General features: G+C 41.6%; 3 protein-coding genes across 5 annotated transcripts in view; all 3 read left to right on the top strand.

Moving 5' to 3' along the window:
* lpgat1 (lysophosphatidylglycerol acyltransferase 1) overlaps positions 1-11,105 on the top strand; it is a 37,738-nt gene extending 26,633 nt beyond the window's left edge. For 2 of the 3 annotated variants that reach the window (XM_020604016.1, XM_020604017.1), the window contains exons 7-8: positions 5,590-5,696; positions 6,490-9,205. In XM_020604016.1, the coding sequence (XP_020459672.1) occupies positions 5,590-5,696; positions 6,490-6,641 (259 nt within the window). In that variant the 3' untranslated portion in view covers positions 6,642-9,205. Of the gene's footprint in view, positions 1-5,589; positions 5,697-6,489; positions 9,206-10,110 lie in introns of those variants that run through there. The other variant, XM_020604018.1, reaches the window with a different exon arrangement.
* A 1,011-nt stretch (positions 11,106-12,116) lies between these two features.
* nek2 (NIMA-related kinase 2) lies at positions 12,117-16,361 on the top strand. Its single transcript, XM_020603837.1, has 9 exons — positions 12,117-12,531; positions 12,772-12,989; positions 13,138-13,378; positions 13,553-13,635; positions 13,729-13,855; positions 14,000-14,234; positions 15,415-15,469; positions 15,590-15,666; positions 15,977-16,361. Exons 1-9 carry the CDS (start codon positions 12,436-12,438, stop codon positions 16,177-16,179), a joined length of 1,335 nt encoding a protein of 444 aa, XP_020459493.1. The 5' UTR covers positions 12,117-12,435; the 3' UTR covers positions 16,180-16,361.
* A 1,279-nt stretch (positions 16,362-17,640) lies between these two features.
* On the top strand, positions 17,641-22,955 carry slc30a1a (solute carrier family 30 member 1a). The gene is given in 4 exon segments (XM_020604058.1): positions 17,641-18,587; positions 20,086-20,536; positions 20,538-20,940; positions 21,269-22,955. Coding segments are annotated over 4 exon segments (1,458 nt in total). The 5' UTR covers positions 17,641-18,019; the 3' UTR covers positions 21,305-22,955.
* Positions 22,956-23,999: the final 1,044 nt, after the last annotated feature.

Raw genomic sequence — 23,999 nt, 5'->3', positions numbered from 1 at the left:
TTTTTTTCTCCTGTTTTGTTTTCACACTGTTTTTTTTTTTTTTTTACAAGCTAAGGACTAGAAACATAAAGTTAAACTAAATGATACTTTTGGTTACTGTGATCTGACTGTCAGTGGATAATGGCCAGAATGTAATAATATGTGTAATGTTAAAAGAAGAAAGTTGTGATTGGCATGATTTTGCTGTTTTAATACAAACCAGTATGTATTAAATAACACAAGGCTTTCTTTTTTTTAAAGTAGCAGTAAACTGGTGCAAAAATATATTAAGTTTGAATGTGACGGTGGTCATGTTGTCCTGGTCTGACAAAACAGTCCTTTTGTTTACAAAAAGGTTTCAGCCAAAGCTTCAGTCGCTTGTAGAGTTTTTATAAAAGCACTTTTTTTTTCTTTCATTTGAACAAGCAGTCCTGTAAATCAACATGTTGTTCGTTTTGTCAGCTTCTCTCCCTCTGGACGAGCCCCTTTTACATCTGTTGGTAGAGTTTGTCGTGTTGTCGTTCTGCACCGCACCATTTCATGGAACATGGGTGTCCTTTAGACAGAGAGGAAGCAGATTAAAGACTAAATGGAGCAATTAACAAGCAACCTCCTACCATCCCTCAACTCGTGTCTGATTGCAGATAAGCACTTGTTGGTATTCTGCAGGCAGGGTATTCTGCACGTGGAGCGTGTGGTTTACTTAGTGATCCCCACAGACCACAAGAATAAAATGAAGTTCTTTATGTGATTGTTGCTTATGCACAGAAAGAAAGAACTTGGTTTGGGATTTAGAGCGTCAATGCACACAGATGAGGACCCCAATCTGAACTAGAAGGGTGGGGGGGGGGGGGGGGGGGGGGGGGGGGTCCATGAGCCACACTGTTTGCTAATCTCACTGTTCACCTTTTGCAACATGGTGCCTGAGAGCAGGCCTCATAGGGCACCTTTTTGTTTCTCAAAACTTCACAGCCAGAGAGATTTAGTCCTCAATGATTGGCTGCCCTCCAGAGAGGCTTGTTGAGTGAACAGAGGTTTTCAGCCACAGTCCAAATTTAATTAGCTTCTTAGCACAGTGTGTAGGGGAAAATGATATTTCAGGAATAAGAGTTGCTCAGAAGATAAATGGCTGAAACCAGGAAGTAAATAGACTGAAAAGCTTTTGATTTTCATTTTTATTAGACTAATTTGTCCTTCTTCTAATAAATACACACTCAGAGCTATCCTAGGAAAGCTGTTGTAATCACACAATTAGCTTTATTTGAGGTTTTTGACATCTAATCAGCAAACTCCGTATATTTTCCAGAAAGTAAAAACAACCCAAGTAACAGCATCTATATCATCTGTTCTATGTGATGCAGATCAGCACACGGTAAAAGTTATGCTGAAGGTTATAGACAGAAGAAGCTACACCTCTCCACCGGCTGCTTGTCTGTGCGCCAGGGTGTCAGGTTAACAAGCAGGCCGTTGCCAAGTGGGTTAGGGTGGAAATAAGAGCGCTGTCATGGCTGCGCGCCATCACATCACCGCCAGTTCCTCACCACCATCGCTATAGGCCTTTTTACAATGACACTGGCTAATGTTCTCTTTCTAAGGCTACAGGGATCCTTATTCCTGAGATTTAAGGGCAAAGCTGCAGTCAGACATCTTTGTGAAGTTGTGTAAAGGGCAACATCAACACTCACCAGAATATTTAATCATGAAGCCACTTTTCGAGATACGACTATCAACCCATGCTGATAAACCAATGGAAGCAGCTGATATGGGGATAATACCATATGCAGTCTAAGCATGTTGTGGTGATTTACTATGGACCTGGGTCTGCAGCGCCGCCTCCACGCCTCAGCTGCCCTCAGCAGCTTCTGCTGTAGACACCAAAAGGTCCTGATTTTACATGATTATTTCAGGTGCAGGAAAGCGCTGTAGGAGCCTCTTGCTACCCAAGGACACAAATGCTCAAACATTCTGATAAGTGGCACAAGCCATCTCCTGTTTTCTTCTGCCAGGATTACAGAGCTATCAGTTTACCTTCCAGAGCAGAGAGCATTTTTGGAAGGCATCTAATGCTGAAGCAGGTGTGAAACTCTGACATTTGTTACATTAAATCAGACATTTAATCATTCATTCATTCATTCATTCATTAACTTGCATGTAATGACACTACCACGACCATCACCAGTCACTGCTGTGAAAAATGCTTGTTCCCTCCCCAGAATACATGTTTATTGGGTGTTACATGTGCAGCCAAAACCAAAAATTACCACCTGTCATCACATTTAGAAGGCAGTTAACAGAAAAACACTGCTTTTGTTGTTGTAATAGTGACTTGCTGGATTTATCACTGGCTTTAATTACTGCTATCTGTCCACATATTATCCTACTGGTCTTACTATTGGAGGTCTCTGTTATTCTCAGCCTCTTTTAATTCTGCTACTTATTTTCTTTGTGCATTTAGGAAGCATCCATCAGTGCCAGTGGTGGGCACCTTTGGCACACTTGAAAGATACCTGATAGCCACAGACACAGTAGGAGAAGCTAACATGGAACATCTTGCTTTGGCCTCTTGTCACCCTATCAGGTGGCTCCAGCAGCCTGAGCTGCTCAGGGCCAGTTGTAGCTGCTGGTAAAACACTGTTTTATCACTAAAATATCAGATTTAATAGAAACTTTGACAGATGAAAGCAGCAGGTTTGAGTCAGTTTTATCTTTCATGTGACTAGAAACATAAATGTTGCCCAACTTGAACAGGACCTTGTTCAAATTTGCCATAGAGCGACACCCACACAGTGAACTGCTGGATAACGAGGACAAGTGTCCATATGGGCACTTAAAATCTAAGAACCAGTTGAAAGTATGTGGTGAATCATCAGCGTCTTCCTGTCTGATCGGCAGAACAAGAAGGCCAAGCCTTTTCCTGGCTTTGTCACACTTCACTTCAAAGACCAAGTTCTTACTGTAGTGAATGTCCATTCACACTAGTGTCCTCTCTGACAGTAGCTGCATTTAGTCTGAGCTTTTTACACCAGTTAAGTGTTCAGAATGTGAGCTTAATGCTTCATGTAAACCCTTTAATCAGATGGCATTGGCTCATTTCAAACAAAATTTTAATCTGTTCAACCAATGGAAATTTGTCATGAACTGTCGTGATTATTTTGTATTTTCATTATATTTACTTAGGGTGTAGTGTTTGTGTAACTTAAAGGGTTATTTTCATCGCTTCATCTGCAAGTTTTTTTTCTTTATCAGCCCATAAATCTGGTCAATAAAATGTCCAAGTATTGAAAAATGCCTCTTGCAGTTTAACAGAATCCAACACAACCTCTTCAGTTTTGTCATTTTTATCTGACCATCAGTCCAGTACGCAAAGATAGTCCATTTGCTGTCATATATGAGTGTAAAGAAGCAAAATCTCAAAATTGAGAAGCTTGAACCAGCAAATATGTAGCAATCTTGCTGAAATAGCCACTGAAGTGATTGTGGTCATCTAAATAGTTGCCAGTAAATTCCGGTACCTAATTTAGGTGTGCTTTTTGACAGTGATGATAAGTTGGATAAGCAGATCAGTGTAGTGGTAACGTCTGGTTTCTTCCAGCTTCACATGCTGGCACAAGTTCAACCTTTCCTGAATCCACATGATCTTGAGAAGGCTGTTCATGCTTTTATTAGTTCCAGACTTGATTGTTGTAACGCGCGCTATATTATAGGAACCTACCAAAATGTATAACGCTCATCACAGGTTCTGCTTTTGTTTCCACTAGGGTGCATTCTGAGAGCTACATTTTGGCACCCCGCAGGAGGTAGTACTTTAAGTACCTGCAGCATCACAGAGGATCTGTGCCCATCTTCTGTTAGCTCCAACTAAGAGACAAGACGTCATCCTGACAGAACTGTTTTGTCTTTCCTTAGGCTGCTTTTAATATATATTGATCCCTTTAGTAATCAGTACTGCATCACGTATTGCTTCGGTCTTACAGAAGGCACAGATGTACTTTTCCCGTGGTTGAGAATATTGAGCAGAGGAAATGCTTGTCTAAGGGAGGACTCTAACCTCTATTTGAAGGTGACCAGGAGCTGGTTGTGTGCGAGTGCAGCCTACTAGGGACCCCTTCTGGCTAGATACAAGATTTCATCATTACCCTGATATTGGCTTGTAAAAGTGACCCTCTTTATAAGCCCCCCACTGTTCTCACAAGCAGGACAGCAGTCATTGCGTTTGCTCATTTAGGACTGAAGAAAGTGTTTCAACCAACTATAAATGTTAATGTTAGAAATAAACAGCTACTGAAGGGTGGCAGTAAGGATATTATACACAGATGAAACAGTTGATCAACAGAAAATGTATTAAATGGCTGTTTAGGTGAGGAAAAATAGCAGTTTTCTGGTTTTTGCTTCTCGAGTGCTGCTTTTATTCATTGTTAATGGTATTAAATTGAATATCTTTTGGTTTTGGATTATTAATCAGACTATTTCACAGGTTCAAACTAGTGTGAGCTTCATTTCAAATCCATGTACAATAAAACGCAGACTTTTCCATTAAAACATGCTTTATTCACCATGCTTTATTTTTTAAAAGCAAGAATTCCAAACATTGTTGGTTCCAGCTTCTGTTTGTCATATGTAATAATATTTTGTGGGTTTTGAAATGTGTACAAGTCAGACAATCTGGAGGAACTGGGTTGGACATGTTTAAGGCCAAAAATTGAGTATTCAGTAAGATAATAGGCAGTTAAATCAGAACTGATAATAGTAGATAGTTCCAACCCTATAGTCTGATAACATACCACCATTAGTACAAATTATGCAAAGCAAGTGAATCATTCTCTACTATGAAAATACTATTTCTAAAATGTCTTTGCTCAGATTCAAAAAGAATTGTACATGACCGACATAGAATATTGCAACCACACTTACAGAATATTGTCTAGCAAATATGATCCTTCATCTTAACCCGTCAATAAGTAGAAAGGTTGAATATCCATTTGTCATCACAGGGCAACAAGATTTTTATTCAGTATAACCGGTTGAAGACATGGCCATGGGCTGCAGGACCTCACAATGAGTGTTTTAATATTTGCTGTTCTGCAAACCAAAAAAAAAAAACACACATATCCATTAATAATCATCAAATCTAACAGTAGATATAGTGTCTAACTAGTGCAACCCTACTAATGCTTCACTGTACACCACAACTCCCACCTATCAAAGACAGTTGACTCTGACTTGCCTGGATTCAATGGTGTTTTTCTCTTCTCTGAAGTCGGTGCTCATTTGGAGTTGATGGCAAAACAGATTTAACTTGGATTTTTCTTCCCACTCACTTCTAACCGAGCCATTTCGTGGAGCTGTACAACTCCTGCCAGGACACCCCTCAGCACTTCTGTCTCCCTGTGACACTTGGGTGACTCTGCCAGCTAATGATTCCCCAAAACAAGCTGTAGCTACAGCAAACACCCAGACTGCTGTAATAGACTGGTTTGAAATAGACTGCTCTGCTCACCCTGGGGTCGGACTGCAGCTTCCACGACAGATCAATGCAGACAGTTTTCAGCTGAGAGGGACTAAAGTAATCCTTTCTTTGTGTTTCTTTCTCTGTCCCTGTCTATCTTGCAGGATGTACCCAATAAAAGAGGTTCCTGTGGAGACAGAGGCCCTCACTGACTGGCTGTATCAGAGGTTTGTGGAGAAAGAAGCATTGCTGGCTCACTTCTATGATACAGGTCAGTCTCACCGTGTTGGTTTGGTAAAGTAAAATCTGCAGTTGCTATAGGAAATTGTCTTTGTGACATGCTAACAAAGTGAGTTTGCTTTGTGGGCACAGCAAAAACTATACCTCCCAACCATAACTTTTTGTCTGTATCCAAAAAACTCGCCAACACGTTTCAGTTCTGTAGCTGTCAAAACAAAAAAAAACAAACAAAAAAAAAAACATGCACAGCGTTTCAGTTGGCACTTGTTATGAGCTAACTTGCAATTGGGTCATGCTGTTAAGAGTTTCTGAGTCTTGAAACGTGTGGGTTTGCCACAGGATGCTATTTTGGAGGCACAATGAATGTAGCTGGCTTTCTTTCATAGATTACGTTGTGGTGACAGCAAATGATGACACTGTCAAATCTGTACTCTTGTAAACTGAATCATGACGGGGATAAGCACCAACTCATAACATCGGCTCCCCAGGCCAGTTAACTGCCTGGAATTTAAGTGAAATTATGAACTGTATTGTGTTGCCCACACAGATTTTGTACTAATCCATTTACCAACATTGGCATCTAAGTCCTGACAGACACTGGAGAACACTGTTGTAGTTTGCACTGTCACAGCAAACTAAAACTTATTTCTTCATTTTGGTTGTAGTTTATTACAACTTTAACCAAATGGTCAAAAAAAAAAAATCAAATCAAATATTTTCTGATTTCTTAACTAAGATATATATATTTTTCAGTTCCTTTTTAAATCACATCTTCTTTTGGCATCCTGGATTAACATAGCTTGTACCTGTCCATCTCTCAACAGGTTCATTCCCCACTCTGGACAGACAGAAGGAGGCAGTTTCCCGGCAGATGACCCTTGACCCCGTGTGGCTGTGCATGGTCCAGTCATTTGCAGTCGCCTCCGGATACATGTGGTACAGTGTCCTCCAGTACCTCTACTGCTGTGTATTTTGAGTGGGATGATGAGGCGAGAGTCTTTATTGGACCACTGGAACAGCCTCAGGATCAGCTGGCGTGCGGCCCAGCACCGTACCTGCCCCCTACGATGGATGAATGTACATTTGCAACAGTGGAGAGAATAGGAAAAATAAAAACAACCACACATGAATACACAAACACACAGATTACAAAAGCCCGTACAATGTGGAACTGGTCACAGGAATAGGTAACTTGCGTACAGCCCTAACACCACGCACTCGCTCCAACGGCCTAGCAGAATAATCTCACACTCGTTATCACTCGCGTTTGGATGTTTACGTGTCCTCATACACGTAGACACTCACACGTACATAACCTTTTATTCACAGTTAATGACATGAGGCTCAGGACTCCTCCAGAAGACATTCTGGACTGGACTCTTTCTCTTTCTCTTTCTCTCTCTCTCTCTCTCTCTCTCTCTCTCTCTCTCTCTCTCTCTCTCTCTCTCTCCCCCCCTCTCCCCCTCCTAGGCTTTAGCCGTAGTAGTTTTACAGAGTATAAAGTACTGTATGTATGGACGCGTGTGAGTGAATATCTGTGACTAGAAGCATAATGTCTGCCTTTCCTCTTCCTGGTGAGAGTTGATGAAGCCCACTGGACCTCTCTTTCAGCCCGCTGACTAGCCGGCCACACCTTCCAGAGTGAGCACCTGTACGAACATTGAGGCTGCACAGCCGGCCACTCGTCTGGCCTTCATTGCACTAAGGACCCATACTGCCCCACAAAATACTCCTCAATAGTAGCTGTCAGTATTTTAATTTCTCTAATTTTCTTCCCGCATATCTCCACTGCACCGGCCATCGTATTTGTTGTCTACTTTTTGTCGTCAAGACTTTTTATTCTTTTATTCTGAATCCGCCCGTCTGTCGAGGAAGTATTCTGAGCTCCCTGAGGATCATGTTTACACTGGTGGCCCTGCTGAAAGCCTAAAAGGATGGTTGGTCTTTTTCTATTTCAGATGTGAAGGGAGAAAGACGATGCCACAGTGGAAGTTTAGAGAAACAAAAATCGGGTAACGTGCAGAGTGAGATCTGCCATCTGATCACCTAAAGAGTAACTTCTACAATGTGGATTCTCCTTTCCACCCTCTGCTCACTAACACGCACACACACACTTGCACAGACAAACGTGCAGGCACGGCCGTGTGCAGCTACACAGCAGAGTAAACGTCTGTCTTGAGGATCATCTCAAAACACCGGACTGAGAAGGCAGAGACTCTCATTCCCCTGTTGGACCATATAGTTTTACAAATATTTAAGCCATATGCTTAGTGTTGTTGAGGTGGGAATTAAAAAAAAAAAAGATTTTTATAGAAAGCTACCCTAATGTTCAGCATTCTAAAATAGAGATTTTGGCTTACAGAACTATAGGTGTCATCACTGTAAATTTACAGCATAACCTGCCTAAGTGAGTGTGTGGTTGTCTCTTCCCCCTATTTTTGATATATATGAATCATGTTGTGTTGCTCTGTGATGTCAGAGTGTGGCAGCAATTTCACCACCAGTGGTCAAATTTTATTTCAATTTAAATGCCATAACCTGTCATCCTCATGTCACATGCGTTATGTTTAGATCCTGTACAGTACATAACAAAGCCGAGGAACGGTTTTCATTGTTGGAGGTGACTGCAGCGTGTCGGATCATTTCAGAGAATTTGTTTAAATCATCATGTTAAAAAAGAGAGAGAGAAAGAAGGGATTCTCTCCACTTCTGTGTCCCCCTGCATTTTTTTTTTCTTTTTGAGCCTTTGAATAGGAAGTTGCGGGATTCAAGACATTAGAGCTCCTGTATGTCTGTGTGCTTGCTGACACACCATTTGCACAGTGACACATAGGCCCAAACATGTACGACAGTACTTTTTAAATCATGAGGGTTTTTATGGAAAACCTTGACTGTCAGGCCTTATCTGATAACCTGGTGAACCACAGTCCCAGGCAGTGCTGTTTCCTTGCACTCCTTCTCTGGGGTATTTGTTTAAAAAAAAAAAAAAATAGTTTGAAGTGGGTAAGCGAGGACGGTATCACTCTTCACTTAGGAGGGAAACTCTTGCAGGGTCCTGCGGTGTTGCAGCCGTTTGCTCTCGTGTAGTTGTTGGTTTGTTTTGAGGTCAGTTACGTGAGGAGCTGCGGTTATTGTTGTGAGCCGTGTAAAAGGTGGCCCTCGCTGTGTGCCACTGTTAATATAAACTCTGTGACTTTTTTTTTTTTTTGAAAAAGGGCTACCCGATTGGGTAGGTGAAAACATTTCAAATCAGGCTGTAAACACCTTTCATCCAGCAGCCCTTTCAGATTCCCCTCCATCATGAGAGTGACTTGAAATGACTTTTTTTTAAACGTTTTGATTTTATTTCATTTTTAATTTTTTTAAATTTTCTGACCATGTTTCCAAAGAAGGCAGGGAAGTAATGTTTTCCTAGATGTGGTTTTAGGAAATAAACACAATAGGGACAGAAGCAAATTATACTAGAACTGTCTGTAATTTTTCATTTTGTACTTCTCCTTTAATTCCTAGCTACACAGCCATTTTACAACACAAAAAATTGTGCTGAATAAAACACCATAAAGATCCTAGCCAGTGTTCAGTTTCTCTTCAATGTACTTTTGCAATCGATGTACAGCTAAAGCTGCTAAATGGTGACATAATCCTTCATATGTGTTTTTTTTTAAACATTTTTCTTGGGATTTTTTCCCTTGTCTGCAAGTATTAACTTTCCCATTTTCTATTCACTGAGGTGGAGGATGATATCCCCGTAACTGAAGCCTGTTTTTACTCAGTTCTGTTCCCATTGTTTAACTGTGGTGTCAGTCACTGGTTTATATTACAGAGCTCTGTAGAAGAAGTAGATTGGTGTATGTTAAAATGTTCCATTACATGTAAAAGTCCTTCATTCAAAGTCCTATTTAAGCTTGAGGTGTCAAATGTAAAGCGTAAGGTATCATCATGCCTGCTGTGACTTATTGTACACTGATCAGCTGCAACATTATGACCTCCTGCCTAATGCTGTGTACATAGGAGTCAAAGTACTAATGAAATGTATAAGTTTAATCTACAGTAGGTCAACCTCATCATCAGAGAGCCCTGGGCATCCATGACCCTGTGGCCAGTTCACTGTCTGTCCTTCCTTAGACACTGTTGGTTGGTACTAACCACTGCAGCCTGCGAACACCCAACAAGACCTGCAGTGTGGGAGACGCTCTGACCCAGTCATCAGACATCAGTCTTTGCCCATTTTTTTCGCTTCCATCACATCAACTTCAAGGACTGAATGTTCACTGGCTACCTAATACACCCCACACACTGACAGGTGCTATTGTAACAAGATAACGTTATTCATTTCACCTGTCACTGGTCATAATGTTATGGCAGATTAGTGTATATAAAATTATTAGATAGTTCATAGTAATGTACCAGGTGTATGAAGCTGTTTTTAACTGCTGTATTTACAGACTGGAGCCAGGGTGGCTGATGCTCAGCGTGGCATCCGGATGGAGGTGGCGTATCACCCTGCATAGAGAATCCTACTCCTCGGCTCAGAATCTCTTCCCATGATCCCTCGCATTACACAGACAAATGGCTCTGCAGAGGAACCTCTGTGTCCTCTGCAGAAACATCATTGTTCCTCCTTGGACACCTGCAGTCAACTATTTCACGGGTGCTCCTTCCCAAGGTCCTGAGCTCGAGTCACGCTTTGGTGCCCTCTTCCTCATGAATGCCACAGTGATGGCTGTATCCCTTGAGTCAGCAAGCACTAAAACACCCAGCTGTAAAGAGGAGGGTTGAATGTCACTGCAGCAGCCGCCAGCATCACACTCTCCCCAGGCTCTCCTGCTGATACAAGAGGTTATGATGCATGCAACAACCAGTCAAACCCTCAGCATTGTCACATGCAAATACTTGTCAACATAAGGAGTGCAACAGTAAAAAAAAAAAAAGAACTACCTTGTTTAGGGGGAGACTTAAACAAACACCCTGAGCTATGTGCTGAGACTTCACACCAATAGGTAGAATGTGATACGATGAGATGTAAAATTCCATAACTTATAATAAGAAGGTGATTGAGGATCTTTAATATGTACATTGAGTCTAATGGCACTGTAACTGAAGAAATAACAGACTCTTCTAATAATAAATGAAATGTTGAATTAATAAGAAATAAACACCCTTCTTCAGTCCAGCACACACAGGGGGTTTGTTGCTACAGCCTTACTGGTATGAACAGTAGCTAATGGCGGCTGATGTTTGCAGGCTTACTGTAGATATTCCTGTGTAGTTGGAGTCAGTAACTCCCACTAAAGGGCTGCAGTCACCCCAGCAAGAGGTGAGGAGGTTATCACAGGATGTCGCTCCCTCTCAATTCCTGGCCTTTATCAGCGGCATCTGACATCAGTGTGGCCTCAGGCACCTGACTGTCTCTGTTGTTTTTAGCTGTCTGTTTTCCACTCTCCCCATGTAAGATTCTGTGAAGTGATGCTATGATTATGCTGCTTTGATCATTTTAACATGTCAGTGAATCAGACTTGTGATATTACAGTTAGTAACCAGATCCAGTCAGTTTGATCTCAGTATATTTCAGCTACGAGAGACTTATGCTGAAATCAAAGCCATTATTAAGTATTAAAAGTGAAACCAACATAAGGTTATTTCCCTAGAGATATACTCAGATAAGCAGGGTGTCATATGTCTATCCAGGTATTCACAGAATTTTAACCTTAGCCTCTAGAGTCCTGAGCTTTGGAAACCCAAGCTGTGCGGTCCTCATATGAGGACGCAGGGACTCTAGAGGTTAGGTGAAGCATCTTTGAGTAACTGTACAGTTGCAGTATACATAAAATTGGATATTTTTTTTCCTTTTGATTAATCAGCTAATCATTTTGAGTTTGTTCTCTTCTAAATAAGTTAAAATGTCATGTACAGACAATACAATTTTTTTCATTAACAGTAATTCATTTAGAGCACTGTTTAGTGATGAGACACGTGGCACCCAGAAATAGGAGCAGAGTGAGAGGTTGCTGCTCTCAGATGGTAAATCTTCAGGGGGTCCTGCTGGTTGAATCAAATGACTGGTGACACCAAAACGCCCACTGGCCTCCTCCGTGTCTTGCATATGCATCCTTGGAATCTGATTTGATGAGAACCTGTCATTTCAGTTTGGAAAATTTAGAACATAAAGAAAACTAATTTTGATTTATGCTCAAAAGTTGCTTGGTCTTTGGATATTTTTACTGAACTGTGCTTACCTTTGCCTAATCTATTTTCTAGACTATTTATTCCCTGAGAAACTTTTTTTTGCAGGTGTGTACATAACAATAGTGACCAAACTTGTCCAAAAACAGAATAGCTCTGTATTTTGGCGCCCCCGTATGGACAGTTAAAGACATATCATTTACGCGCTCTACTCTCGCGGTTTTTCAGGCACTTAGCAACCTTAAGACTTGTATCTTCTCACTGACCAATCAGAGGTGGTTTATGAGGCGAGCAGGCCAATCACGGTCGCGGATTTGTGCACCAATTTAAACCAGGAGGAAGCATTTTGTGTTTTGAGAAGTGCAATACACGGTAGTGAATGAGGAAAGCCAAACAAACATTTGGTCTTTTTTAAATCTTTTTCGGAAAAGTATCTTCAGCACAAAAGTAAACAGAGAGAAGATGCAAGTTTAAATGTATGCTTAAGTAAAGCCGAATCTATGCTAACAGTAACTCATTTGGTACGTTAGCCAAGTCGACGTTAAATCTGATTACTTTTATCGTTAAGTTCAGTTAAAAGAAACAACATGCCGTCCCGTGTGGAAGACTACGAAGTGTTGTACACTATAGGCTCCGGTTCTTATGGAAGATGTCAGAAAATAAAGCGCAAATCTGATGGCAAAGTAAGTAAAAAAACACGTTTATCTGCGCACAGTCTACCTGTAGCATAGGCAACCTGTCCGAAGGCATTTGCTGCAACAACGGACTGTTAATGTTAATTTTCATCACGTTACACAAAAAGAATATTTTTGGATTTTAGTTTTTAATAGCTATATATTCTTTATAGAAATTTGTGGGGGTTTTGCGAATCCTTTCATTTTAAATTCTGCCCTTTAAGTTAAGCAAATGACTTTGTATTGTAGATACTTGTGTGGAAGGAGCTGGACTACGGCGCCATGGCAGAGAGTGAAAAGCAGATGCTGGTGTCAGAGGTGAACCTCCTGAGGGAGCTGAAGCACCCAAACATAGTGCGGTATTATGACCGCATCATAGACCGGTCTAACACCACTCTGTACATTGTCATGGAGTATTGCGAGGGTGGGGACCTTGCCAGCCTCATCAGCCGATGCATTAAGGAAAGGTAACTATGTGATCCCCTGGAAATGCATACTGTGGGTTGTGTATTGCAGCCCAGGATTATATTAGCCAGGAAAATATTTCAGTTTGTATTTTAAAAATTGTGAGTTATGATGTTGCTTCACTTTGCTTGTGTGTTTTAACCGTGACAGACGTTATTTGGAGGAGCGTTTTATCCTGCGAGTCATGGCACAGCTCACATTAGCCCTAAAAGAGTGCCACAGACGGAGTGATGGGAGGGCCACAGTTCTTCATCGAGACCTGAAACCAGCAAACATCTTTCTCGACGTCAGACAGAATGTGAAGCTTGGTGACTTCGGCCTAGCCAGGATCTTGAATCATGACACCAGCTTTGCAAAGACATTTGTTGGGACACCTTATTACATGTCTCCAGTGAGTTTTTATCCTTTTCTATGACTACCTTTGTAGGTGGATAAATGGAACATTTAATCTAACCTTTTGATTGTTCTTATCTGAGCTCAGTATTTTAAGTAATTTTTAAGTTTCCTAACTTTTAAAGACTTTATTATTATTATAACCTCAAAATGTTAACTTTTTTTTTTTCAGGAACAAATAAACCAGATGTCGTACAATGAGAAGTCAGACATATGGTCACTGGGATGTTTGCTGTATGAACTCTGTGCATTGTTGTAAGTTTTCCGAGTCCTCTGCTTGAACTGATTTTCCACAGTGGCTGGTCTGTTGGTCACTGCAAAGCCAAACACTGAATGTCTTCTGTTCAGGCCTCCATTTACAGCTTATAACCAAAAAGAGTTGGCAGAGAAGATCAGAGAGGGAAGGTTCAGAAGAATCCCATACCGATACTCTGAAGAACTGAGCACCTTACTCAGCAAAATGCTCAACTTAAAGGTTAGAAATTGATAATTTAACCATCCTATTGATATTGTTTAGGATAAAAGTTCACTTTGTAGGACACTATACTTTTGCTACCAGCTGTTCCATGTGTGTTTTAATGTAGTTAGGGTACACTTGTTGGTCCTCCTGTGTTGCCAGGACTATCTAAGGCCCTCTGTGGAGTCTATTCTCCAGAGCAGCCTGCTGGCTGTTGCGGTTGCAGAGGAGCAGAGAAGGGCACAGGTGCGGCTCCGAAGACGGTCCGCTGACTTCGACTGTCCCCTTCAGAAGCAGGATGAAGCGGCCCCCATCTCTGCTGCAGAGCTCAGACTCAGGGAGCAGGCGCTGCGAGACAGAGAAAAAGCTCTCAAGGAACGTGAGGAGAGGCTGGAGCGTAAGATCTGTATTCTTACTCCTGTTTGTGCCACACAGACTTCAGTTTCACATGTGGTCAGGCTTGAATCATGCTGTGACTTGGCCATGAGCTGTTGTGCTCATTTCACAGCCTGGATGAGCTCATGATGAGAGATCAGAATTAGAGATGCACTGATTGCAATTTTCTATTTAGGTTCCAATTTGCAACTTTTTTTTTTTAAGTCCAACCTGCCAATTCCAATTTTCTCTATTTCGAAGAACTGTAATTGACAGTAAACACAAACATTTTTTTAACTTTAATAAAAATATAACATTTTATTAAAGTTCCGTCTTTCACTTTTTTTTCTTCTTCAAACCTCCAACTAAAAATGAAGTGCATTATTTGTATTTCTCCAAATATAAACAGGTGCAACAGGTAATAGAAACAGAGTCACGTCTGTTACATCAGTCCCACTGAGCACAGTGTGTGTGTACTCTGTATTTGCTGTTTTATTTATTTTTTTCCCTGTATTAGAGGCTAACATGACATCCAGCAAGACACTTAACTATGCCTTTAACATGTTTTGGAAATGTAAAGAATGTAATGTTGCTGTCAAATCAACAATGGTGGATGAACAGAGTAGAGAAGTGCTTTTGCTCATCTTGCATATTCACAACCTGGTTCAGACTCTTCATGGCAGTGTTGTAGGGGCTGAGGTGGAACGTTTGCCCCACTTTTACTACCTCTCCTGGTGTAATAACTGGCTCCCACATGGTACCTTTTTTATACAAAACTGGCCCAATATTCTGGCCTTGAACGGGTTGTGTAAAAGTGGCTTATATGAGCGTATTACTGGCATTATTCGACTTGGATTTGATGTAGTGCTTGACTCATAGCAGCACATACTCAAATTGATATATCATGCAATGTACCTAAAATGAACTTGAAAATGAAAAAATCTTGCACCTGTAAGTGTGAGATTGTGTTGTCAAACCCTGTGTAATTGGAGCAGGTTTATACATGGTGCTTGTAATAGATGGGTCACACCCAAATTTTTACCCACTAGAGTAACGTCCACACCTACAGCCCCTGGCTATGAAGAATATATCCTGAAATGCAAACATGTCTGCATGTATCTACAGTAAAAGGCATGCAATATCAAACACAGCAAATATGTCCTACAAATTCTAAATGTCTTTTGTTTTGCTGTTCATGGCAGAAAGGGAGCAGGAGCTGTGTGTTCGTGAACGACTGTCAAACGAGAGGTTTGCAAGGTAACACTAGAGAACAGTCCTTATGTTATCGTTCTACCTGTTCTGCTCTCTCTGCAGTGTCTTATTTTGTCATTTACGATCTGGTTGTTTACAGTCTGTTCATGCTAATTTGCTTTTCAGAGCAGAGGGTTTATTGAAGAATTACAACTGGCTCCAGCAGCAGAGGGACCTGGCACCGCTCTTTGGCAAAAACATAGGTATGAGAATCGGACAAAGAGCTCTGAACTTATTGAGCCGACACAAGAACTGAGCAGTTTTTATGTGTTAATACTTCTGTTTGGGATGTGCATCACTACTGTCAGGTTTATTTATTACTTTTGAAATCATGTAAATAAAGTCTTTATGTACCAATAAAGAATTTTTAAAATAAACCTGCATTTAAAGAGTCCAGCTCATATTGCACACCTGACAATCTAAGATCATGTTGTCATGTTGGATTGCAAATAAAGTTGTTTGGGTGTGGTGGTGCAACTGTTTAATCGGTGGTTTCTTGCGGTTTGGTCCTAGATGTGGAGAACCTCTCCCCTAGCAAGAGGAAGGTGCACTTCGCTGGTGAGAGCAAAGAGAACCAGCTGTCTGATAGTGGTCAGAGCGTGATGTCCCACAAACTGATTCTGAGGCTGCAGGCGGCCAAACAGCGCGCCCAAACACTGAACAAAGTGGAGAAGGCCTGTGAGTTCAAGAGCAGGCAGCTCCTTGGCATCCGCTGAGCATGCAGCCAATGCTGACTTGTGACTGATTGCAAAAGCTACTGGAGGCTAGAGTCATAATAAGTGAATAATGTCAGAATTTAGTTTTACACTTTGATTTGTAGGCGTCTTACTGTTATAGGTAGCTGTTATGATTGTAAATGTATATCCTTGCTATTAATATAGTTTATATATTAGTAGTATGGATGTCTTTTTTTCAAAAACTGCATGGTGGTAGGTATGAAAGGGCAGGTTCTTTTATGATGTGTATATAAAACACTCCGGAAACTGTTGTGGTAATGAACATGTAAACTGCAGAATGACCATTTGTAAATTTTATTTCTTCTGCACATTTTGATTCAGAGCTGTTGATATAAATATAAATTATCCAGATGTAGTAGAAACTGAGGACATTTTTTTCTGTCAAACAGTTGGTGTACATTGTAATGTAAATACACATAAGTGTGTAGGCCTACAGGTGCTGTGTGTGTGTGTATGTAGTAAAATAAAATGTGCATAATTTTCAGCTAATGGATCTTATTTGATACAAAATTCCACCATAAAGGAATTTAAAGGTTTTGTCAAAACAATCATTTGAAGTACATTAACATCAGATGCTCTGACCTTTGTATTCACGTGATTTGGGAAATCTTAGACTGATGTGTTAGGGTCCATCAGTCTTCACTGCCCACAGCTGTTGTTTTTATTATTTTATTACAGTCTTATAATGATTTCTACTTTTTTATGTTGAGTTTTTCATTTGCAATACAATTAGTCACACATGTTTAATCAAGCCCGATACTTCCCACAAGGTGTCATGAGTTTCCCATGGAAAGTCTTCTCACAGTGATTAGCGCTGAAACCACAGGAGGCTGAGCCTCCACGCTTTAATGTCTTTGTTCTTGATTTCTTGATTAATAGCATGCAATTCATTGAGGAAATAATTAACAGGGACATTTTCTATTATTGGGGTTTTGTTAAATAATGGCCATGAAGATTAAAAATGTGTCTAATAAAAAATGAACAACAATGAATGATAAATGATTTACTGAAACTATTTTGAAAAAGATAAATGGTTTAATTCCCTTAAAAGCTAAACAAAAAACTTTAAGTAGGTATATTAACATAATTACCTCTTTGGTGAGGATAAACATTCATTTATGATTTATTGATTAAAAAGGTGAATTGAGGGTCAAAGCTTGTACGTTAACACAGATGGCATTTGGACATCTTCAGGACTTAAAATAGAGGTTTTCTAACTGAAGTATGGATATAACTTGGATTTTCAGACAGCTCGATCAAAATTTATATCGCGAGAATACAGATTGCGATGGCGTGGGTAGCAACCGTGAGTAAACGAACATAGATGCAATCCGCAGCTGTTTGGCTCTTTTGGACCGCCTACTAGCGACCGTTGCAATATTTGACCAATCAGGTCTCATCTTGTAATCTCTTTGAGAAAAGGGATTGGTCGGGGCGTGTCCTTACGATTCCGTGTTCCGTGTGGAAAGTTTACCGGCTCGGGTGCAAAGTTTCAGCCGTCTGCAAACGGGAGCTCGTCCGCAAACCTATGTCTAATATGACGGTGTCGACAATAGTTTACTTATACGGTAACTAGGATCGTATCCCGGATTAATTGCACCGGTGACTGTCTTTATATGTAGTGGAATGATGCTATCGTCGCTGGATAACAGCAGTGAATGAAGACGGTGTTAGCATCGGTCGTATTGTCTCAAGGAGCCAGCTAGCTATAACTACGTAAATCGTTAGCTTGGAGTTAAACCGGAGAGCTAGCTAGCCGGTGCCCGAGTGATCTCATAACTCGAAACTTGACTCGACGAATAACTGTGAGGAAGGAAAAATGGCTTGTGAGCCTAATCGCGTTCGGCTGCTCTGTATGCTGTCATTGACTTTTGGGTATTTTATTGTAGAAGTGGTGGTCAGCCGCATCACATCATCTCTGTCAATGCTGTCGGACTCCTTTCATATGTTGTCAGATGTCATTGCGCTGGTAGTGGCTCTGGTGGCGGTGCGATTTGCCGAGAAAACCAGTTCGACCAGCAAAAATACCTTCGGCTGGATCCGGGCGGAGGTGATGGGGGCTCTCGTCAACGCTGTCTTCCTCACGGCGCTGTGCTTCACCATCGTCCTGGAGGCGATCGAGCGCTTCACCAATCCCCATGAGATTGACAGCCCGTTTATGGTCTTAGGGGTCGGTGCCGCGGGGCTCCTGGTCAACCTGCTCGGACTTTGCTTGTTCCACGGGCACGCCGGTGGAGGCCATGGACACTCCCACGGAGGTCACTCTCATGGGAACAAGAGGAGTAAGCCCGGAAAGTGCCAGAAGCCTGGACATGGGTCTTCAGGGGAGGAGACCAACAACTTGGTGGGGAATCGCAGCAGCCCGGGTGATGTGAAATCGAAAAGCGGTTAGTATAAAAAGCTGGAGCATTTTGACTGTAGTGTAGTCATTGAACTTATAGTATCTGCCTTGGTTGCCTTTCCTGTTGTTAAAGTGTGCATTACAGGCCTGTAAGTGTCCAAACCCTACATATCCACTCTTGTTAGGTCCCCCATTTAATCTGATAGCCAATCTTCAGGTCTCCATTGTTAGCAGCCCTGATTGCATAACAGTTCATAAGTACAGTATGTCTCCAGTGTACCCTCAGCTCGCACAAAGTGACTAATCCTTATTGTTTTCTCATCAACTGTGATATCTAGACGTTTGTGGTTTGTTAACACATATTTGTTGGGTTATTTGATTCTTGAAAATGCGGTTGCCCTAAAGAGGTGACGCCTCAGGTTGCAGGCTTTGTAAAGGCTGACTACTATCAGCTGGCTTAAAAATAGGGATATGTTCAAAAACAGGGTGGTCAAAGTGTCAAATCCTACAAAGTTCCTGGCACTCTCATGCCTCATTTCTACTGCTCATATTTACTTGAATTTCCACAGCTAGTAACAGCCAAAAAAAGCATCCCATTTACTTGAATTTCCACAGCTAGTAACGGCCAAAAAAAGCATGGCTGTGCCACTGGTGTGTTATTGTTGTTCATTGAAGGGCTAAACTCATACAGAAGACCATTTCTCCCCTACACTGTTAGGCCCTGCCATTTTCAATAAATGAAGCCTGTGTCCCCCTCTCCTCCTCCATGCCCTGATCGTTGTTAGTAGGCTATACATCAGCGTAACTATGAGGTTGACAGCCCCAGCCGCACCATTAGCCGAAGATAAATGGCCCAGCCACATCCTGAGATGGAAGTGGCACTGCTAAGGTGCCATTCTCTCATTGCTGTGTGCGTTGCCATGCTGCTTGCGATTGCCAATTGAATTAGCTTAATGTGAATTACTACAGCATGTTTTTCAGCATTTAGGGTTCCACATACTGGGCATTTTCTTTTATACAAGCCATCGTGACTGTCTGGTATGTTTCTCCCATTTGGAGCCAGTATAGCACAGACTCAGTCACAGGGCTAAAATGTTTTCCACAGTGGAAGCTGAAACATTGTTACCAGGAAAAAACACACACTGATATGTTAATGGACTGCATGTCCTGGTAAATTATCTTTAGTCACCCTCTTACTGACTTTGAATAGAGCAATGCCAACATGCCACTAGATAACATTTCAAGTTCGGGCTCTTTTCTTTCAACTTGCAAATGGACTTGCGCTTCGACTGCTACTGATAGCATTTTTTTGGAATCTTCTTTTTGGGTAATTTGTTAGAGCTTTTTTCTCCTGCCATAATGAGATCATTATTTTGTTTCATTATTTGCTGTCATTTCTAAAAACAGTACTTTTGTTTTGTTAGTCCCTGTGGCATCTGTGTATCTGGTTTGAATGCTGTATTATTATCTCAGTGTCAAAGTCCATTTGATTATTCGACATTGACTTCATGGTTGACTAAACGCGCCTCCATTTTTATCTTCAGAAATCAGCCGTAAAGACAGCACAGAGGTGCAGATGAATGGCAACACCTACTATGACGACATGGACCATGACGACAATTCATCGTCACAGCTCAACATGCGTGGGGTGTTCCTGCATGTGTTGGGCGATGCCCTTGGCTCCGTCATCGTAGTTGTCAATTCTTTAATATTTGCCTTTGTGTGGCAGCCCTGCATAGAAGGTGAGACATGTATAAACCTGTGCATCGATAGCCACACCACAGACCACCAGCATGTCAATCACACACTGGTCGACCTGCTGGACGGTCCAACTGTGTCAGCTGTGAAACATGCCGGCCCCTGCTGGGTCCTCTACCTGGATCCCACCCTCTGCATCATCATGGTGTGCATCCTGCTGTATACCACCTACCCACTGCTCAAAGAGTCGGCTCTCATCCTGCTGCAGACTGTGCCCAAGCAGATCAACATACACCGGCAGTGCGCGGCTGCTGACCCGGGACGGCGTGCTGGCCATCCACGCCCTGCACATCTGGCAGCTGGCTGGTAGCCGCATCATCGCCACAGCTCACATTAAGTGCCACGACCCTGCATCTTACATGGAGGTGGCCAAACGCATCAAAGACTTCTTCCATGACGAAGGCATCCACGCCACCACCATCCAGCCTGAGTTTGAGTCTCGAGACTCCCTCTGTGAGCTCTCCTGTCGCACTCAGTGTGCTCCCAAGCTGTGCTGTGGCTCTGTAGACAAACAAAGCACAGGCTCTGACAAGAAGGCCAGTAGTGACTGCAAGGTTGCAGCCACTTCAGCTCTGGAGGTTATCAGTGAGACCACAGAGCAGGCTGCAGGCGTTCAGGCACACCCTCGGTCAGCGGCTGAGGTAACCATCACTCGAGAGGTGGAGTCATCTCTGTGAGATGGGGGAGGCAAAAACAGAGGAGAAGCTGGAAGACTAACACTTTGGGCAAAAATCATTGTCATTTACAGGAGGCTGTTATGTTTCATTAGCCTTTTATCCTGTCATTGTCCCCCCCTTTTTGTTCATGCATTAGTAGCCTAGTTTCTTTTCATCTCTTCTCTCTCTTCATGTCCAGTCCCTCCCCTCCCTCCCAGCTTCTCCTCTGCTGCTCGGCCCCTCTCTTGTTGTCTGTTGCCCTGGTAATATGGTGGCGATGCATGTTGGGGTTCACTGACCTTTTCTCCACCAGGACTGGAGTGAGGCCTGCATGACTGTCCGTCATTAGCACCGTGTTGTGATGCGTCATCTCGTCTTGTGTTTCTGTCCCAAAGCTTCTCACTGCAGGACTGAAGGGATCAGCAAGACGTCCTCTTCCCCAGAAGGTCACACACGCAAAGCGGAGCACAAATTATTAGGTTATATGTTTTTGCTATGGACCTGTTGGCAGAAAGGCTACCTTTTTGTGTTTTGTGCAGGCTTTGAGCAGATTTTCTTGCCAGCCCCAAATGGAAGTGTATTGTATTGCATAATAATTTAAGTATTTAAGTTATTAGAAATGATCTATTCCTCTCTATAGATGCTGTCTGTAATATTCAGTTTGGATGATCAGAACATTTTTTTTTTTTTGCAATTTGTCTGTCATGAATATTTGGACAGACCATCTATGCTGTAGTCAGTTTACAAATGTGATGTTTTATAATCATCTTGTTTCTTCAGATTCCTCTCTGGCCTTGACTCAGTTTTTATTGCAGTCATTCTTTGGATTCAGAAGCTGTATCAGCGCCTCTCACCTTGCCTTTAAGTACAAAAAACAAACTCTTGTAGTACTAAGCATAGTAGGCAGAGTATAACTGAACCTCTTGCAATGGCACAGTCACCTAATTAAATGTTTATTCATAAATTTGATGTCTTGCAAACCAGAGGGTTGGGTCTGTTGTGAAGAAGTGAGCACTGTATGCCACTAGTGAAACACTTTTCTTTGTGAATTTGTGCTGGAAAGCCTTCTGATGTTCTACGGAGATTATGTTTTAAATCCTCCTGAATGTGTTCAGCACCTTGCCACAATCCTCTCTGAGAAAGTTTTTGTATTTCCAGGATGTTTTACTAAGTTTGCATGACCAAACTGAGACCTGGTGCGTGAATTTTTACAGCTCCACTGAGAGCTACAGTTGCTGCTTACCAGTACCAGCTGGTATCCTTCAGCATTACTCCCAACTGCGTAGGGAATGACTCACCGTGTAGCTCGTCTGTCCTCTGCTTTGGACAGCTGAGCAGGCTGTTTTTTGCTGAAGTCAAGTCCATATCGTGGCCTTTGAAATAGTACGAGTTCTCCTTCATCACTACCTATCACATTATAGATGGTTCATTGGTGCATTTCAGATGTCCACTCTTGACTAAATGTGTATGCAATATAGAAATGTGTGCTGGGAAATGTATTTTGATGCTTTCCTTTAGTCACTTTTCTTACGTGTTTTTTTAATATTTGACCTCTGTGTGCAAATTGAAAGCAAAAGTGTTAGTTTATTTTATTTTAGATATGACATCAGCTGATGCACATACACACAGTACCTGTTCAATGTGTCATTGGGAAAATAAAAAATATATATGGTGTTTAGTACAGTTGATCAGCCCATTTGTCTTATTCTGTCTGTAGCTTCTAGTCATTCCAAAAACAAAATTTGAGTTCTGACTTTTTTTTTTCCAGAATTCTGAGAAGAAAAGTCAGAACTCAAATTTTGTACAATGGCCCTGATCCTCTTTCCTGAACGGCTGTTTCTCTGTTACAGTGCATGTATCTGTTTTCCAAAACATGTCTTCTGGTCACCTTAGAAAAGAAATCGATGCCCAAAAGAAAAAAAAGATTTAGTTTGGCTTAATGATCTATTTTTAACGATATTTCCAGCCATTCACACTGTCAATAAAATTCGTCACACACTGAAATCTTACACTACCAGAATGTTTCTCCATCTATAGAGTGTAAAGACTCAACTCCACATATTTGTATCAGGTTTTAGAAGCACTAGAAATTAACTACCGGTACAGTATAGAAGTACAAAATAGCATAAAAAAGCAAAGGTACCTCAGAACTTTACTTAGTTGAGTAAATGTACATAGTTACATTTACAATTGCAAAATAACAAGACTGAAGTTAAATTAAGAATATAACAAGTGACAAGAAAGGAAACTGTTTATATAAATATAAATCGATTAGCCTAAGTTTGACCCAGTCAGTGAAACTACTAATAGTTCATTTGACAGTCTGCTTCTGAAACCTGCAGTGAGAGTTCAGATCTCATTTTGTATGAGGTGAGAATATAAGTGAAAACAACACGAGCAGACTACCTGGCGATCCAGTCTGTAAAACCAACAGGATATGTGCGGCTCATGTCTTTGGTCCAGCTACAAAACCTCAGATTACCTAAACAGTAATAATGGCGAGTGGTACATCTGCCATATTAAATGTGAGCCAGTTGTTGGAGTGTCACACTGCGGTTACATAAGCCCATAATTGCAGCATACTCTTCTCTGCGGTGTAGAGAAGCGGATACCAGCTCGAGTCTGTGCAGTGGAAGTCTGGTGAGGCTGCTGCTGACTGTGGCTGGGAAGCTGACGGAGCAGCCCTCAGCCTCAGGGCTCTTATGTAAGAGGCCCGGGGGTTCTACCCAGCATTCCTCTGTCCCTTTTCATGTGCTCAGAGAGAGGTTGATGCATAGCTGCTCTCCTTTGTGCTCTTTGTGTTCAGTAAATCAGGTGTTCTTTGCACCTTCACTGCAGCCCATTGTGTGCACCAGTCTGTTCACTATTATCAGCTCTCTCTCCCATAATTTTGCTTTATGGGTTGAGAAAAAATGTAATTTAAAACTTTACCAGGTTAAATTGTGGCTTATGTGAAATGTTGATAAGCTCATTATCTCAGCTAATTAAAACTAGAGGATCAAACTTCATTTTATATGTTCAGACCTGTAGCTTTTAGAATGAAT

The sequence above is a fragment of the Monopterus albus genome, unplaced genomic scaffold (genome assembly GCF_001952655.1).
Source record: "Monopterus albus unplaced genomic scaffold, M_albus_1.0 scaffold63.1, whole genome shotgun sequence".
Classification (NCBI taxonomy): domain Eukaryota; kingdom Metazoa; phylum Chordata; class Actinopteri; order Synbranchiformes; family Synbranchidae; genus Monopterus; species Monopterus albus.
Note: the sequence above shows the minus strand (reverse complement) of the source record. Positions and strands in the feature narration are given on the sequence as shown.

Excerpts from the sequence above, each read along its gene's own strand:
- nek2 (XM_020603837.1), top strand. The coding sequence starts at position 12,436 with ATGCCGTCCCGTGTGGAAGACTACGAAGTGTTGTACACTATAGGCTCC. Across the intron at positions 12,990-13,137 it reads AGCCGATGCATTAAGGAAAG|ACGTTATTTGGAGGAGCGTT; the intron begins GTAACTATGTGA and ends TAACCGTGACAG. Across the intron at positions 15,667-15,976 it reads GCTCTTTGGCAAAAACATAG|ATGTGGAGAACCTCTCCCCT; the intron begins GTATGAGAATCG and ends GTTTGGTCCTAG.